The sequence below is a fragment of the Rhinolophus ferrumequinum genome, chromosome 7 (genome assembly GCF_004115265.2).
Source record: "Rhinolophus ferrumequinum isolate MPI-CBG mRhiFer1 chromosome 7, mRhiFer1_v1.p, whole genome shotgun sequence".
In the NCBI taxonomy this organism is placed as follows: Eukaryota; Metazoa; Chordata; class Mammalia; order Chiroptera; family Rhinolophidae; genus Rhinolophus; species Rhinolophus ferrumequinum.
The window spans coordinates 89,646,049-89,664,575 of NC_046290.1; the positions used below are offsets into that span (position 1 = coordinate 89,646,049).

The window sequence follows — 18,527 nt, forward strand, 5'->3', positions numbered from 1 at the left end:
GACGCCACCTCATCCGTGCCGTGAGACCCTGATCAAGTTCATTTTTCTCATCAGTGATGACAACCTGTCAGGCGAGGGTAGCCTAAGATGACGTGCCAGCGTGGCCCAAGCTGCACTGGGACCTGCTGTGAACTTGTCAGGCACCCTACGCCCAGCATTTGTCCTCATACCAATGCCTGCAAAATGCTGCAGCTCTTACTCTGGCCGGACCTTTCTCATGCTTGAGGCTACAGCAATGTTCGTGTGTCTTTAGCATGAAAGGGACTCCTGGGACTCCCACAGAGCACTACGTAGGCTGTGCACTTTGTTCCAGCTCTGCTGGAGGTCCCCCAGGGCCTCCCCATCATCTGCCCCCACGGCCTCCGTCCACAGCAGCCTCGGGGATGCTGTCTTGGTCCCCCTTAGGCTTGGTCCGGAACTTCTGCCACGGGTGGGGGGTTTCTTCTGCTGGCATCACTTTCAGCCACTGCTTATAATAAGCTCTAAAGCCATCAATCTTCTCCAAGTAGGTGTTTTTCCCTTTGTACTGTAATTAGAAAAGCATGGGATTCAGGGGTTCAAGGAGCACGATTAGAATCACTACACACTACCTACAGCTAATCCCAAACCACGGCAGCTGGCCTAGCCTCAGGGAAACTGTTCCCTCTTCCAGGTGGTTAAGACGAAAGGGCACAAAAGCTACTCAATACCTGAGTAGTTCACCGTAGAGAAGCAAAGTTGCTGGACGAGGCGGACCCAGACTTCCATCTGCGGACAGTCCTTCCTAACTGTGCTGCCCTGCTCCTATACCCAGCAGGGTGTCACCCCTGTCCCCCAGGCAACAACCGCTGGGTCCCACCAGCTGCCTCCACAGTCTGACGACGGCCGCCCCTCGGCACAGCCACTGTCTCCCTTCTTACCCTCATCTCAGCACTGCTGCAGCGGTCTCTACAGAGAGGTGGAAAGAAAAGGAGCAAACCAAATGTCCTAGGCAGATACCAAAGGAAGCTGGTAGAGGAATAGACGGAAGAAACAGACAAAGCATCAGAGAGAAAGGCTTCATGATGATAAAAGGGTTGATTCAAAAGATTTAACAATTATAAACTTGTATGTATCTAATAGAGCCTGAAAGTACATAAAGCAAAAACCTGATGTGGGGACAGAGCCAGGAGCGCAGTTTCCAGGCTCTCGCCCTCACGTGGAAAGGTGCTCACTCGGATAGTAAATGGCCATCAGCTGTGGCTGGTTGGCCGTCAGCTGTAACCAGTGAGCCACTGGCCCCTAATATAACTGCTGTGGCTACGCTAGCAGAAAATGGGGGCTAGCAAGAAGATGGGGGCTGAGCCTGCAAGCGCGGATTGCGGTTAGCAGGGCAATTGCACCTAGCAAGTGAGATTGGTTCGCAGAGAGAAGTGGACGGCAGGTTGCAGACAGTATGGTTTCTGCTTCCTGTGTCTCCAACCCAGCCGCCAGCAAGAATTTCGCGGTATGACTCCCCTATCTATGGCTCCGTGGATGTTCCTTTTTGGCCTCACCATGTCCTGCGTTCTTATTTGGGGAGCGGGAGCAGAGACCCCGCAGGCTGCCTCGCACGACACCTGACTATCAGAAATACGTCCACCACCATAAGGGAATATGAATATGATTTGAATACAATAAGCTCTAAGGCCAGTGGTAGTCTGGTGACTGCTGCCTGAACCTGAGAAGACCTTAGTGGGCCCTCTACCACGCAGTGAAGAGACAGTCGGCTAACTCAATTTTTGTCAAACACAACCAACAAAAGACTAGTCTCCAGAATACATAAAGAACCCTGAGGAGTCAGTAAGACAAGCCTAAGTGCCCAGCTGTGCCCTCTGCCTGGCATACTCTCCACGGCTGGCTAATTCTTACCAAGCCTTACTCAAGCATCAGCTACACAGCTGTCCCTGACCCCATGTCCCCACGGCTTGGTGTGTCCTTGCCAACTTAACTCCCTCCCCATCGGGCTCATGCTCCTCCAGGCCACAGCTGCTCTGGAGGAGCTCAGCACAGGATCTGACTCAGTGGGCCGAAAAACGGAACCCCCAGAGCCTGACAGCCACAGAGCAGCAAGGAGAGAAGTGGCCATTGCAGAGCAGATTCTGTCACTGCCCTAGTGTCACCCCCCATTCACTTGACAACAGTCTGTACTGGCTATCAGGTAATGGGCAGGCACCAGGGATCCAGGTGAGCAACACAGACCGTCTCCGCCTCTAGGGGCAAGAGTCACGTGTGCACATGTAATCACAGGCTGTGAAGCATGGTGACAGGGAAGGGAGGTAGCCCGCAGGGCATCTCTGAGAAAGCCATTTAGCTGAGACCTCCTGGATGAGAAGAAGCCAGTTATGTGAAAAGCAGGGGGATACAGAATACAAAAAGCCTAAGGCAGGAAAGTGGCTGGTGTTATCTAGAAAGGATGAAAGTCTTGTGGGACTGAGAAGTGAACAAAGGGAAGAGTGGCCTGAGATGAAGGAGCCACAGGGACCGGGTCTAAGGAGTTTGCAATTGCTCCTAAGGGAAGCCACTGACAGTTTAAAGCAAGGGCATACCAACCCCAGAAGGCCAGAACCGGGGTGAGGATGGCATTGGATAAGGAGACCATGGGCACATGAGAGCTCGGTGCGCATACCCGGTCAAAGGTGGGTGGGTACTGGGCGGCAAACTCCAGTTGGCGGATGACCACTTCATTCACCGGGACTCGGTTCCGCTGCATGTCCTTCAGGATACTGATGAGATAGGTGTAGTCCAGCTTCTTGAGAGCCGCGTTGATGAGAGAGCTGTAGATGTAGGTGTTGGGGACCATCTGGGATTTCTGGAAAATCACACAATCAGCGAGATGACGGCGACCCTTGGGGCAAAGCCACTGCGGCATGTCTGGCTTGGGGAGTTACTCTGCCCGTCAGGTCTGCAGGTGCAGACCAGCGACCAGGGACAAGAAGGGCAGAACCTCGGAGCAACAAAAGGACAGCACGCATGCCCGCTCTGCAGATCCCCCCACACAGCTAAGCACCTTCCCCTCTCAGCCCTGACAACTGAGAGAGAAGAATGCTGCTCTCAGAGATCAACAGACTCGGGCAGTAAACCACGGGCGGGAGACCTCTTCCCCGGCTCTTGGCTGTGGGTTTACAGCACCCCTGCCCCCCAACAATTCTGATACATTCCTGCTCCAGTCTACCCTCTAGCCCTCCAGGGTTGGGGCCAAGACCTGTCCCCACACCTCACTCTCACCCACTGCCACCTTCAAGACTGTAACATCCTTGCTCTCCACGCCCATTCCTGCAGCAGCTCACCAGGTCCTTTCTCCCAAATTGGGCCAATGATCATTCTAAACTTAAAGGTAGTACAATCCCACTCCCCCCCGCCCCCTCCTACAGCTATCCTGTCTGGGTGCAGAGACCTGGGGGATTTGGGAGGGCCCCCACTTCTTCCCCCACTCAGCTTCCTTCCTAAGCACCCCCCGAGTGCTCCTCAGCACCACAGGTCCTACCCAGGCCTGGGCCCACTCACCTTCATGTCTGCCAGCAGCTGCAGACCGTCCCCTGGTCTGTGACACGCAATGGCCAAATTACAGAATGTCTGCAGGTTGGGGACAATTCCCCTCTTTGCCAGGACTGGCAGCAGCGCCTGTGGGGACAAACATGGCACCCAGTAAGCTGTAATCCCCCAGCCCTGGCTAGAGCCTTCTCTGTCAAAGCCGGGGGATGAATGCTGGAGACTCCAGGGGCATGGCACAGCTCTGCTCCCAGGCCTCAGGCGCCCCCTGCTGGCCTCAGCCAGGCATCCGAAGGCCCAGGGTCCTGTCCAGCCACCTATCCGAGCCCAGCCCCCCAGAGCTTAGCCACGGTCCACATCCACCCTGGCTCCTAGCCTGCCTGTCTCCAACATGCTGTCCCTTCTCCCGGAATGCCCTTAATATTCCTGCTCCTCTGTCTGCCATCCATCCCCGCACTTGGGCCTTCAGTGTCCCTGGAACAGCAGAGGCCTCGAGGGCTCACGGTCCCATGGTCCCGGGTGGCAGACAACACCAACAACAGTGTGGGAAGTGCTGGCTGAGGGGCCTGAACAGGGGCGAGGGAGAGAACAGGACACCTGTCAGCCTGGCTGGGTCAGGGAGAGCCCCAGGGAGGGCCCCATCACGTTTAGCTTATGTAGGGAAAGGTGCCCTCTGTGCCGTGGGCCTGAATGCAGAGGCTGTGTCTTTGTCATCTTTGATGCTCACAAGTGCCCAGGTCAGTGCCCTGGCAAAAAAGACACCACATAGAAACACGTCATATGAATGAACAAAGTCCTGTGAGAACCCCGGCGTCCCCACATGTGAAACAGGGAAAGCCAGATACCAGCAGTGCCTCCTGGGGTGGTCAGGAAAGGAAGAAATGGAGGTGAAGCTCTTAGAACACTATCTAGTACAAAGTGCGATGTCACAGAGGCTGAAGCGTCGGGACACGCAGGAGCCACCAGCCTCAGGCCACCACGGCCCCCTTCCCTTGTCAGTGTGCGGATGTGTTTGGTGTCTGCCTCCCACCCATCTGTGCGCTCCTTGAGGAGAGCAGGGAGTGCAGCTGGCTGGTTCATCGCTCAACTCCCAGCTTCTCAGCAGAGCCCAGAACGGGCTCAGGACAGTCTGCCCAACTGCAGGAATGGACGACACCTGGCAGGGAGCCAGGTCCGGCAGTCGGATTGATCAGAGGAGAGAAGGGGGCCCAGCCCAGAGCCCGGTGCCGGCCTCCACACCCCTCACCTTCGCCCCCTCCAGATCGCCCAGCTTGCTCTTCTTCCTCATCAGAGTGTTGAAGAATGTCACATCAGCCTCCACCTGGTGTGAGTCCAGGACAGTCAGCAGCGAGGACTCTGCAGGGCTCCCTGGCTCCACCACCTCGGCCAGCAACGTGAGGGTTTTGATGTCAGGCCGGAGCCCATGCTCTGCCATCTTGCCCAGGAAGCCCTCCAGGCCCCCCATCAAGGCCAGCCTGTCAGCTGGGGTGGTCACAGTCCCAAAGGAGACCACAGCTGGGGGGACAGCCCCCAAGGTCAGTAAGTTGGCCTCCAGCCCCCAGGAGGCAAGGGCCGTGTCAGCAGGGTCCACCTTGGTTTCCACTTCAGGCTGGGCCTCGCTGGAGACGCTGGCCTCCCGAGGCTCCTGAGGCCTCTCAAGTGCCTGAGAAGGTTCCAGAAACAGCTGCTTCTCCAGAGTCTCCACGTGCAGACTGGCTGACATGCCGTCGATCATCCCGGCCCGGGCTGCCCTCCTTGCCCGCTGCCCGCCTTCTGGGGGCTGGAACAACACCATTTCCTCCCGGGGCCTCAGGAGCAGCACGGAGGCCACGTCTGGGTCCCCCAGGCCACAGTCCCGAGCTGCCCCCAACAGCAGGTTGTAGATGTGCCGGCTTGGCTGGAGGCCTAGACTCAGCATCTGCCTCCACACCTGCCAGGGAGAGACAGCCTCAGCTCTGTGCTCCGTCTCTGGAGGGAGCAGGCACTGGACTCAGCAAGCAGCCGGCAAACACCAAGGGCGAGGGAAGAAGGCGGAGAGCATCTGACCTCACACCAGGCTCTGGGCAACTAAGAATCTGAAGAATCTGAGAACCCTCTAGGAGACTTCATGGGGGTACCACTCCTTTCCTCCCTTTAGCTCTCCCTAAAACTGGGTCCTGGATCTCTGCCCACTTTGGTACTTCCCTGGGGATGGACAGCCAGGAGGCTAGGTTCTGGAAGAGTCTAAGCCAACTTAGGGATTGGATGCAGCTGCACGTCCTGAGTGCAGACTGTGCTCTGCCCCACGCAGCCTTCTCAGACTTCCTCGGGAGCACAGGACAGAGGAAAACTGCGCCAGGCAGAGAGCCTCACTAGCTGTGGGCTTAGCCCTGTTTGCTCTGAGATGAGACCATTTTCATCCTCACAGCACAGTGTTCTGTGTTCTCCAAAAAGGGCTGCTCTGATCATGCCTGGGTGACCAAGACAGCGCCACAGGGGCTCAAGGTCTCGCTTGCTTCTCGTCTCCAGACTCAACAGGAGGCCACACTCAGTGGGCCCAGAGCGTGCATCTGACTTCCTGCCCTCAGGGACTAGTGTGCAGGTGAGGTGGGGCAGGTAAGGCCCAGGTGGGCACACCTGGCAAGAGGGTGGCTGTCCACCAGACAGAGTCTTGAGGAGGGCTAGGGTCTTGGCAGGCACCTTCACAGGTGACGAACTGAGTTTTTGCAGAGATACACATGCTATCCCAGGGTGGCAGGGATTCTGACTCTAGAGCCAGTCGTACCTTGGTTCAAATCCCAGCTCTGCCACTTAGTGACTGTGGGAACTTAGGTAAGTTACGTAGCCTCTGGAGCCTCAGTTTTCTTGTCTGTAAAACAGGGCTAATGCTGCCTAGCTCAGGCAGTTTAGTAAGTGCATGACACTGTGCACGGCTGCTAGTCTTACAGACCCTTTTATAACTAGAACAGATCTAGACCAAGGAGAGGAAGGAGTTAGGTCTCGGCTGGTTTGCACCAGCCGAAGCTTGCTGATGGCCAGGGAATGGCCGGCGGCCCCTGCTTCCAGGGAGTCTGCAGAGGGAAGGCAAGCATTTGGTCCAGGGCTGTCCCAGATCACTGGGGCTTGAACTCTGTGCAGACCAACGACCTGTGGATCCTGCTGAAATCCTGATCTGGACGCAGTGGGGAGGCGGGGTCTGAGACCCTGCCTTTCTGGCACATCCCAGGTGAGGCTGCTGCTGCTGCTCTGTGGCACCCCCTGAAGCTGGAGGGCTCTAGGTGAGCTGCGGCTGACGAGCAGGAGAGCACCCACCACCACTAATACTATACCCCACTTGATGAGGGTGTTGGTTCTCTCTGGGGGTCTGAGGTGGGATTAGAGCAGCATGTCTCGACTCTGATGTCCATGAGATTCTCCCAGGACTATATACAACTCCTGGGGTTCCCCTGCAAAGATGCTGAGCTGGGGGCCGATGGAGGATGGTTGAGCGAGCACCCCAGGTAGGTGTGCTGCCGGCATGCGGGAACCGTAGCTTAGTAAATGCGGGCTGGCTGCACAAAGGCCGCCAAGCAGAGTAGGAGGGCATGGGCTGGCTGCGCCCTCCCTCTCAGGGCAGCCATGCCGCCACCTCCTCTGAGGGCCTGCTCTCCCTGCCTGCTGTAAAATGAGGTTGGTGAGGGGTGGGGGGGAGCACTCTGCTCTGGAAAAGCCAAAAGATCACAAATATAAAACACCCAGCACAGAGCAGGGGGAGGAGCTCAAGACATGCACACACGGACATCATGTGCACCCCACACAGGCACACGGGAGAAGTGGGGCAGCGGGAGAGGCAGGCAGGCAGAGCCAGAAGGGACACACCTGCAGGGCATATCGAAAACCTGTCTTCTTGTCCTGGATGCAGCCCATGAGCAGGAAACTGAAGGTCTCCTCTGTGACGGCATGTCCTTTACGAACCATTTCCTGGGGGAGGGAATGAGGTGGTCCTGTTGGGAACCTGCAGCAGAGCCCAGCCCCGCCCGCAGGGTCTGACTCAGGACGGACACTCCTGGGGCAGGCCCGCTTCTGCATGTCTAAAAGGAGGGCCCTGAGCCGGGCTCTAGGGCCAGCTAAGAACCAGCTCCTGAGCAGAGTTGTCCCAGTGCTGCCTGCATTTCCTCCTCCCCTTTCCCAGCCCTCTCTTCCAGCTGCTCCTATCATTTCTGTGCAACCCTCTGCAAAGACCACCCCAGTGGTCACTTTTAGCGCCTGTACTCAAGGCTTTGGAATTGCAGAGCTGGTTTCAAGTCCCAGCTTCACCACTGGCCAGCTGCAGGAGCGCAGGCAAGACTCCCCAGTCTGTTTCCTCATCTGTGGCAGGATTTGTCCTGGAGCATCTTGGGAACGACCACACGAGGCGGTGTGGTGGCTGCACACAGCAAGTGCTCAGGGCACTAGTTACTACTGGCTTCTCCTGGGCCTGTCGTGGTTGGCCACTGCCTACTTGAGATACTCCTGCCCCCTCTCAGCACTTCAGGATCTCTTCCTCAAGCCTGTTCTCCTCTGCCCTTTGTCAGCACGGGTGCTCCCACCCCAACACTGCCATTCTCCCGCCTCCCCGTTGCCAACCCTTCCACCTCAGTGAAGTTTTAGTCTGTGTTCTCTCTCCTGCATCATCACAGCTAATATCGTAACTCACCCCTCTCCCTCACCAGGCAGGTGACCTGTCTAAAACACAGATCTGACATCTCTGGACAGGTCAGGCCAGAGGCCTGTCAGCCACACTTCCGGAAGCTTACGGTACTGGCCTCGCACACAGCACCCTCTGGAGGGATGCGTCCCTCACAGGAAGGTCTCCAGGCTCGAGACCATGATCCTGCCCTTCGAGCAGGGCAGGCCCACTCAAGGCAGCCAACCCAGGGACTGGCCACAGGCTGCCCCACACCGTGAGGTGCCGGACAGCCCATCAGGTCCTCTCTCTCACGATGGGCAGGAGGGACCTTGCTAAGTGCAGTGAGGAAAAGCGTCTGTCAGTGATGTACAGAGTGAGACAGCAAGCAGCCACGACTCTGGGTAACACTAAAAATAAAGAGTGTGACATGCCTGAGGGAAGAGTACGACGACAAGGCTGCCCAGGGCCTTGCTGAGCCTTGACACTACCCTGCTTCTCCTGGGGTTTAGTTGTGGGGACCTAGAGCCTTCCCTGCTTCCTACAAGCCTTAATTTCAGTGTTAACTTGCATCTGTCTTACATCCTTGCAACCGGAGAAAGCAGAACCACCACCCTGCTCTTGGTCCGCCCTACTCAAACCCCCTCCTGGTCACCTCCGTACACTGGGGATAAAAACCCTTCTTACGAGGCCGCTGAGGAGTAGGAGAGGATACAGGCCAAAGCTCTACGCAGACAGGCCCCTGCTGTGCTCTCATACTTCCACCGCCTGCTTCCCTCAAACCCAACAGAAGGACCGGTCGGAATCCACAGCTCCCTGGACACTGGGGCTTTTGTTCCTGCGGCTCCTTTGAAGCAGGAGGCCCTCCCTGCTGAGCACCGACTCATCTTTAGCACTGTGAGGCCGCCCTCCTTGTGACACCACCGAGTCTCACACAGCAGGACACAGCACACAGCAGCACACAAAACCCACCACCCTCGTGGGGCTGGGAGCCTCTGAGAGCAGTCTCGTCGGATTCCTCTGTGAACCCCAGGGCCCAGCTCCAGGCCATCTCACTGGCCCCTGAACCTTCTTGCATGAGGGGCACACATGGCCACAGCCTCACATCGCTACCCAGCACAGGTCCCGAGTGGGAGGCAGGAAGGGAGGGCGTCCCCACCTTGAGCACATCGAAGCACATCCTGAGGTCTGCACACATAGCCGTCATCTTCAGCAGGGCATGGTAGGTTTTCAAGTTGAGTTGGAAGTTTCTGGCCTGAAGCTGCTGCCGTAGCTTCAGGGCGCTCTGCAGAGCCGAGTCCTTCCAGGGGGACTCAGCGCAGACATTGAACAGGGCTGTATAGGTGGCATCTGAGGGCTCCAGGTCCCGCTTTTTCATCTGTGGAGATGGGGAGAAACCTGGAGGTGGCTCCAGCATCAGCTGGACACACAGGTGACAGATACCCCAAGAGGAAGCTAGAGAGGACTCCGTCATATTGCATTATACAGGCCTGGAATTGGGGCCTGCGCTGAGGCAGAGCTGAGTGACACATCAGAGCTCGGTTTTCCAAACCTGACTCAGGCAGAGGGACTCTGAAAACTGACCCTGCACCCCAGATGCACCAAACAAGAAACTATCCTGGAAAGGCATTCCATGTTTATAGATTAGAAGACTCCACATACTTGAAATGGCCATATTACCCAAAGCAATATACAGATTTAACACAATCCCCATCAAAATCCTAATGGCATTTTTTAAAGAAATAGAACAAAAAGTTATTAGATAATCACAAAAGACCCCCGAATAACCAAAGCAATCCTAAGAAAAAAGAATAATGCTGGAGGTATCACACTCCCTGACTTCAGCTTATAATACAGAGCAACAATAATCAAAATAGTATGGTATTGGCAGAAAAAACAGACACACAGACAAATGGAATAGAATTGAAAACCCAGGAATAAACCCACATAAATATGGACTGATACTTTTCAACAAAGGAGCCAAAAACATACAATGGAGAAGAAACAGCCTCTTCAATACATGGTGCTGAGAGAACTGGAAAGCCACGTGCAACAGAATGAAACTGGACTGCTATCTGTCACCATGTACCAAAACTAATTCAAAATGGATAAAATACCTAAGTATAAGACCTGAAACAATAAACTGCATAGAATAAAACATATGTACTAAACTTATGGACCTTGGGTTCAAAGAAGATTTTATGAATTTGACTCCAAAGGCAAGGGAAGTAAAAGCTAAAATAAATGAATGGGACTATATTAAAGTTAAAAGCTTCTGCACAGCAAAAGAAACCATCGACAAAATAGGCAACCAACCGAATGGGAAAATATTTTCCAAACAATTCCTCCGGGGCTAATATCCAAAATATAGAAGGAACTCATACAACTCAACAACAAAAAACCAAATAATCCAATTAAAAAATGGGCAGAGGACCTGATTTCTCCAAAGAGGACATACAGATGGTCAATAGACATATGAAAAGATGCTCAACATCACTAATCATCAGAGAAATGCAAATGAAAACCACAATGAGATACCACCTCACCCCAGTTAGAATGGCTATCATCAACAAGAAGAATAGTAACAAGTGTTGGAGAGGCTGTGAAGAAAAAGGAACCTTCATACACTGTTGGTTCAGCCGCTATGGAAGGCAGTGTGGAGGTTCCTCAAAAAATTACGAATAGAATTACCATATGACCCAGCAATCCCTCTCCTGGGTATCTACCCCAAAAATCTGAAAATATCCGTAAAGATATATGTGCTCCAATGTTCACTGCAGCTTTATATACAGTGGCCAAAATATGGAAACAGCCAAAGTGTCCTTCAATAGATGATTGGATAAAGATGTGGTATATACACACAATGGAATATTATTCTGCCATAAGAAAAAATGAAATAATGCCATTTGTGACAACATGGATGGATCTTGAGATTATTATGCTAAGTGAAACAAGTCAGAAAAAGTCGAGAACCATATGATTTAACTGATATGTGGGATATAAACCTGAAAGCAACAAAAGAAGAGAAACAAATGAAGAAACAAAAACTCATAGACACAGACAACAGTTTAGTGGTTACCAGAGGGTAAGGGGGGAAGGGAATGGTAGATGAGGGTAAAGGGGATCCAATATATGGTGATGGAAAGAGAACTGACTCTGGGTGGTGAACAATGTGATATATAGATGATGTATATATATCAACGTGACATATAGAATTGTATACCTGAAACCTATGTAACTTTACTAACCATTGTCACCCCCAATAAACTTTAATTAAAAAAAAGAAAGAAACCATCGTCCCCATGGCACTCATCAGCCCCCCAAGGCCTGAGGTGCTTGAAGCAGAGTCCTCCCAATGCTCCCATATCTGGCCACCAGGTCGCCCTGAGTGTTAAGGAGACCTGGGGCGAATCTGGTCGAGAAAGGGCAGGGGGGGCAATCAAAGCCCAGCTCCAATGTTTACTAACTGAAGGGTCACGGGCAAGTTAGCTCCTCACTGAAAATACTGGGATGATACTGTCACCTTGAGAAGTTGCTGCAAGGTCAGGTAGGAGAGTATCCCCAGACCAGCAGCAGCCAAATGCATGCTACTGCAACACATCTCAGGTCCCCCCACCCTGTGGAGTCACAAACCCCAGGCTGCAGCCGACTCTGTGCTTATCAAGCCCTCTGGGTAATGGAGCTCCTGGGAAAGCCGAGCACTCAGTGTTTCCCAGAGAAGGGCCACCTGACCAAGGGCAGGCATCAAGCTGCTGAGGAGGGATATGAAGAGCCCTTCTCTTGGAGTCAGTCAGGCCCTTTTGGGCTCAGCCCCCAACTCTACCGGTAACTCTGGACAAGGCAATGCAACATCTTCCGGAAACTTTCAGGCAAGTTTCCTTATCTGAAAAGTGAAGATGGTGATTCCGACTTCGAATGTATTCACACATTCAACAGATGTGTACTAAGGTCTCTCTACAAGCCAGGCACTGGCCACCAGTGGCTACCAGGACAGACTCATCTAGAGGGGAGGCACACAGCAGAGATATAGGTAACCAACAACGGTAATAAGTGCTGCAAAGGACACCCACAGAACAGAGGCTGGAAAGGGGAAAACAGCACCTTCACGGTGAGAAACCTGGCAAACACCACTTAACCAAGTGACCAAGATAAATGTTACCTGTGCTAGGTCATGCTGACGTGTTGCGAACCCCTTGTACGAGGAGGGCACTTCAGCTCTGTGATACTCTTTCCCCACACCCATAACTCCAGTCTCATCATGAAAAAGTATAAATTCTCAAATAAGGGGCATTCTACAAAATCCCTGACAAGTACTCGTCAAAACTGTCAAGGTCATCAAAAACAAGGAACCTCAGAAAATGTGACAGATTGGAGGAGCCAGTATGGGAACCCGGATCAGATATACAGGAATACAAAGAGGGTATCAGTGGGTAAAACTGGTGAAATCCAAATACAGTCTGAAGTTTAGTTAACAATAATGAACTAATGGTGGTTTCTTAACTTTTGACAAATGTACCTTTGTAACATAAAATGCTGACATAGGAGATGGGGGATGGGGGCATTTGTGAACTTTCTACACTGTCTTTATAACTTTTCCATAAATCTAAAAACTTCCAAAATAAGGTTTATTGACGGGTGGGAGGGAAGCAGTAAATGGAGAATAACGAAGGTTAAACAGAGTGGCCCAGCGTGTGGGAAGTCTCTTAAGGATCTCCAAAGGTAAGGAAGTGCTGCTAAGGACTCTTAACCAAGAGCCACAATAAATGCCCCTCCCCCTTTCACTTAGCACCTGAAACGTTTTTTTCTGCTGACTAGGCAATCAGGGCAGACTCTTGTTTTTCTATGCCATGATATTTAATTAGCTCTTTTAAAGCATGTGTTACCTTACCGTCTGTAAACACAATTCTTCCCCCTTGCTTCCAGCTAGAGAGTATCAGGCCTGGAGTAGGAATATCCCAAACGACAAGACTAGGGCTCCCAAGAATTTTTGTTGGAGTCAAGGATGTCCCAGTTTCTGGCCACAGGAGAAGATGGGATCACTTGTGCTAGAATTCAACACAACTCTTTCCCAACTCACAAAGGAAATAGCTTCCTGGCTCTGAGAATGACAAATACACCATACCCCAGAGGTGGGTGAATGTAAAGCAAAATCACTTTCCAAGAGAAATCAGAGCCCTTTTTCAAAGGACCAGCTTTGGAAGAAAGGTGCACGTGTGGCGGGTGAGGATAGGGATGAGAAAAAAGGAACACAAACAAACTGGGCATAGCAGGAGAAAAAGAAGGGGACGGGTGGGGCCTGCCATGGTCCAGGCAGATGCTGGAGGACTTCACGTGCCATCTCCATTTTACAGATGATGAAACTGAGGCCAGGGAGGTTAAACCATCTGCCCAGGGTCATGCACTAGCAGGTGACACATTTGTGATCTGCATCCAGCTCTTTTTGGCCCCCAAACCCATGCTTTTTGGGGCCTGGCCCCTGCCACGCCCTGCCCCCCACTCACGTCATTGTAGAGCTTGAATGCCTTCTTCAGGTAGCCGGCCCGCCCGCAGCCCCCAATCAGCACCGTGTAGTTGCACTCAAGGGGCTGGAGTCGCTCCTCCTTCAGCATCTGCCTCTCAAACAGGTCCAGGGCCTCAGCCAGCTGGGGGAGGAAGGAGGAAACAAGGGAGGGGGCTCAGGGTGGCCTCAGAGACCCTCAGCAGAGGGAGGGAGGCTGAGACTGACGGATCCTCCCTGAGCCCAAGACCAGGCCTGTCCAGGAGCCACACACACACCTGTGGCCTGTGCCACTAGCCTGCTGGTCCCTGTGCTGCAGCAGGGAGCTTTGTAGTAGCCAGGAAGGAAAGCCCACTCGTTTCCCACCACCTATGGGAACTCTCAACCCCACTGCTGTGGGCTACCTTCCCTCCAGCCCGACGGTGAACTCTTTGAGGGCAGGGGCCAAAGAGGTCTTTGCCTCTCTGTGGGCCTATTGTGAAGCCAGGCCTGGCACTCAGTAGGTCCTCAGAAAATGTTAGTTCTGTGAATCTCAGGACCCGTGCTTCCCTTGCTTCCTTGGTGACCCCATCCATAGGCCTGTCCCCTGGGTCTGAGCTGGACGAGAGGCTGGGTTCTGGGCAGTGTGGTGAGCAGGCTCAACCCCAGGGGGCCATTCACAGCAACAGCCTCTTGAGATGCTGTAGATGGCAGCTCTGGGCGACTAGCTTCCTCCAACTGCAAACCCCCTTGGCCCACGGCTGTCTTTGCCCCATCCCCACCCCTAAACCATCCCCCTTCAAATCCCGGCTTCACTCCTTTGTTTTTTTTCATCCATGCATTCAACCAGTAGTTACTGAGTCCTACTATGTGCCAGGCAAGATCTATCTGCTGAGGCTATAGCTGAGAACAAGATGGAGCTCCCTCAAGCAGCTTATCCTCTGGTGCGGAAAGACAGACATCAAATGAGATGACCAAGAAAAATACATAGTATGTGGAATGTGCTATGAACAACAATGAAGCAGTAAGTGCCAGAAGGGTATAGGAGATTCAGGGTTAGATATGCCAGCCAAGCAGGGCCTCATCCACAGGGTGACAGGTGACCAAAGATGTGAAGGAGGTGAGGGAAGAAGCCCCTTTGCTATCTGACGGTATGGCCAGAGCAAAGGCCCTGAGGCAGGAGGACGCCTGGGAGCAGAGAGGAGACGGGGGTGGCTGCAGCACAGTACATGGGGGAGGAGGCCAGCGAGGGCTGAAGAGTGGTGGTAGCAGACCTCGCTGGCTTCATAAGCCATTGTGAGGACTCTGGCTTCTCTTTGTTTATTTCTCAACTTTTCATTACGGAAAATTTCAAATATACACAAAAGTAGAGAGAAGAGCTAACTACAACAATTATTAACATTTAGACAGTCTTGTTTCATCTACACCCTGCACTTCTCCTCCAAACAGAATTTTTTAAAGCAAATTCCAGACATCATTTCATTCATAAAATCTTCAACATGTACCTCTAAGAGAATTGTAAACAAACGAATGTCATTATCAATACTTAAGAAAGTGAATACCTTCAACATCACTGACTACACTGGAAATTTTGGAGAAGAGTTAATGCTATCTGCTTTCTGCTTTAACTGGAAAGTTCTATGCTGTGAGCTGACATCAAGGCAGAAGGTGGCAAGAGCAGTGGGGAGCCCAGTAACCAGGATAACAGCTGTGAGGGCAAGGAGCAGGCTAAGCCTGGGCGGGCATTCAGGGGTGGGATTGTGAGAAGTGTTAGGACTGACAACATTTTGAAGTTGGTGAGAGAAAGAGAAGAGTTAGGAATAACCTGAAAGCATTTGGCCTGGGCAGACGGAATAATGCGGTTGCCAATTAGTAAGATGAAGAAAGTGCAGGGAAAACAAGGTTGGCAACAAAAATTTCAGGTCCATGTGGGTAAGTGGAAGGGAGATGGTGAGGAGGTAACTGGATACACAGATCGGGAGTCCCCGGGAAGTCCAGGCTGGAGATACAAATACAAGAGCTGCAGTGAAGGGGGGCACTGAAAGCCAGGGGGCTGGCGGGTCACCTGGTACAGCACCCAGGTGAGGAAAGACAGAGGAGAGAAGAGCCGTGAGCATCCCAACCTTTAGAGATTAAGAAAGCAAAGTGGCCCCTCACAAAGTACTGGGCTACCGTCAATGGAGGAGCCAGGAGCAGCAGAATCCAAAAGTTCCCTCACCTTCCCTTCCTTGATCAGGTGTTTGCACTGAAAGAAGTACCAGTAAGGGGTGTTTCTCCGGCCTTGCCATGATTTTGGATCCAGTTCGTTTTCTTCATCTTCTTTAACACTCTGTTCCCTGAGCCGTAGGTTATACAACTGGGCCGTTGATTTGCGGAACATTCTCCGAGAAGAGTATTTATCGGAAAGGGTCCCAAAACTCTCCTCCTCCTCTTCCTCCTGGTTGGCCATGGGGCTGGGCTGGCTCAGGTCAGAGCTGCGGTTGTGCGTGTTCTTCTGGCTCCCCTGGCTGAGGGGCAACTGAGAGGGCGAGCTGCTGAAGGCTGCTGATGTTGGCCCAGTCGGCCCCATGGCCCTCAGCCAAGCAGGCCCCTCCCTAGCTCCTGCCCACCTGGCTCGTAGAGGGTCAAGGCATTGCAGGACAGACAGTCCCATGGGGCGGGGGCTGGAAAAGAGCCGGGAGAGTCTCACAAGGTCCATCTCTGGCTTTTACCTCCAGGGCCTGGCACAGGTCAGAAAAATATTGAAGTTAACTCAGGTTCATAGTCCAAAAAAGGCAGAAAGACAGAGAAGTGGTCATAAGCATGAGCCCTGAGGTTAGAAAGCCTATGTTCTGACTTCAGTTCTGCCAAACAACCATCCATGAGTCCCTGGGCACTCAATGCTCTAGCCTCAGTCTCCTTGCCTGTAAATTGGGGTTAACTATAATGTCACCCACACAACACTATAGCAATGATTGAAGTCTCAGATATACAGTGTGCAGCACAGTGCTGGCACATTAGGCACTCAACAGACATAAGCTACGGATATTATCAAACTATGATCAAAGAGCACGGTGCTGAAATCACAGCTGAGTTTGAGTCCTAGCCAGAGCTGTGTGTCTATGCCTATTACTTGACATCTCTGTGTCTCAATTTCTTCAGCAGCAAGGTAAGGATAACCCCACTTGCCTCAGCACGAGATTATAAGGACTAATGATATATTTTTAACACAATACCTGACAGTTAATAGGTGTTCAAAAAATTGCAGCTATTAATCATTTAATATTAGGAAAAAAATTGTTGGCATTTTGGGCCTCTGCACAGGAAAGCTAACTCAAGCACTTCTTTTCTGCAAGTCGTAGACAAATGGGCTAGAACTGTGCTGTCCAATATGGTAGCCACTGGCCACATGTGGCTGCTGAGCACATGAATACAGCTAATCTGGAGATATGCTAAAAGTACAAAATACACATCAGATTTCAAAGGCTTTGCACACAAAAAAATCAATGTAAAACACACACACAATTATTTTACATGTTGAAATGATAACATTTTGGATACACTGGGCTAAAGAAAATTTAACATTAATTTCACAATTTTTTTTACTTTATTTAATGTGGCTACTTGAAAATTTAAAATTACATAGTGGTCACATTATATTACTACTGGACAGTACTAGGCCAGAGGTCCTGCTCTGTATACTTAAAACTCTTTCATAAAAAAATATCAGAGTAACCATTATGAAAATATTTTAAGGCCTGGTTATATCAGATCACCACTGGAAAGACCTCAGAGGTGACGGCAGACTAATAACTGAGGCCCAGGTAGGGAGTGACATGCTGGGGGCCCTGCAGCAGTGCTGTGGGCAAGGCTGGCCAGCGGTGGAAATGGGCTGGCTTTGAGCCCAGGTCAAGGACGGCCTCTCTTGACTAGCGCCCTAGAGACACTAGTGCAGAGGGCCTTCACCATTCCATGGCTGGTGAGGCCTGCGACTCCAATAGAAAGACTCCAATAGAAACAATGGTAGCATATATGTAATCTTAAAATTTCAACTAGCCACATTAAATAAAGTGTTTACATGCATTAAATGAAATACATAAGATAACAAAAAAAAATCGAGATAGGTATCAGATGTCTTAAAAACAAACTTAACGCTATACTAGGTATATAAGCTTCTTTTCAACACACTAAAACAAGATCCTATCTATCATCCTGTTAAAGTAGTAATGAGTGGAAATGATAGCTTGTAGTAGTTGCACATACTCTATCTCCAACTATCCTTTACACGCATCACCACTTGAAATCACAACTTCGTCTTGGAGTTTTGGGCACTGCTAACGCTACTCGTTAGTCGGGAAAGGAAATGCTCAATTTCACAGAGACAATAAAGGTGTAATTTTCCTACCCAAGTTCATTAATCTCCCTAGGCTAAGAACCACTGAATTAGAGATACGCTGCCGCTGTTCTCCCTTGGGGGACCAGCCCCTCCCCAGACATTCCTGGAGCCTCAGGCCAACCCAACCCCTCCACACTGATCTTTAGAACCTCGGTTTCCTCACGGGACGCCCCGGGCTCAACGCCGGCAGTGACACTCGCTGCCCCTCTGGTCTGTCCCCGCCCAGGTTCCACGCTCCGGTGAGGATCAAATAGGAACTCACTCCGAGTCCAGGGCAGTGAACACGGCCCCGATGTCCGCGCCGCGTCGCCCGACTCCGGGTCCGCGTCCCCAACCCGCCCCTCCGTGCTTCTGACTCCCCTTCCCCGCCCCCCTCTCCGAGGCGCGGAGTCCCAGCCAAACCTCGCGCAGGCGCAGTCTACGTTGCGAATTCCCTGCGCCTATAAGTTATTCGCGACCGCGAGGTGAGACGCGGGTTTGGCTGGCGGCTGGCAGGGCCTAGCGGAGCGGCCCGTACTCCGCGCTCGATTGGTCCGGTCTGAACAGGCGAGAGGCAGGCGCGG

General features: G+C 52.1%; 1 protein-coding gene across 3 annotated transcripts; it reads right to left on the reverse strand.

The window, feature by feature from the left end:
* Positions 1-67: 67 nt before the first annotated feature.
* Positions 68-18,466, reverse strand: PTCD1 (pentatricopeptide repeat domain 1). Of its 3 annotated transcripts, none has more exons than XM_033109940.1 (9): positions 18,367-18,466; positions 15,808-16,309; positions 13,615-13,755; positions 9,273-9,491; positions 7,327-7,428; positions 4,736-5,419; positions 3,505-3,621; positions 2,627-2,809; positions 68-526 (listed from the first exon to the last, which is right to left on the reverse strand). In XM_033109940.1, exons 2-9 carry the CDS (start codon positions 16,285-16,287, stop codon positions 344-346), a joined length of 2,109 nt encoding a protein of 702 aa, XP_032965831.1. In that variant the 5' UTR covers positions 16,288-16,309; positions 18,367-18,466; the 3' UTR covers positions 68-343. The 3 variants fall into 3 exon arrangements, with proteins under 3 accessions (XP_032965831.1, XP_032965830.1, XP_032965832.1); XM_033109939.1 differs by lacking the exon at positions 18,367-18,466 and adding an exon at positions 18,227-18,337; XM_033109941.1 differs by lacking the exon at positions 18,367-18,466 and adding an exon at positions 18,114-18,192.
* Between the last annotated feature and the right edge of the window lie 61 nt (positions 18,467-18,527).

Excerpts from the sequence above, each read along its gene's own strand:
- PTCD1 (XM_033109940.1), bottom strand. The coding sequence starts at position 16,287 with ATGGACCTTGTGAGACTCTCCCGGCTCTTTTCCAGCCCCCGCCCCATG. Across the intron at positions 13,756-15,807 it reads ACCTGATCAAGGAAGGGAAG|CTGGCTGAGGCCCTGGACCT; the intron begins GTGAGGGAACTT and ends TTCCTCCCCCAG. Across the intron at positions 3,622-4,735 it reads GCGATCTGGAGGGGGCGAAG|GCGCTGCTGCCAGTCCTGGC; the intron begins GTGAGGGGTGTG and ends TTGTCCCCACAG.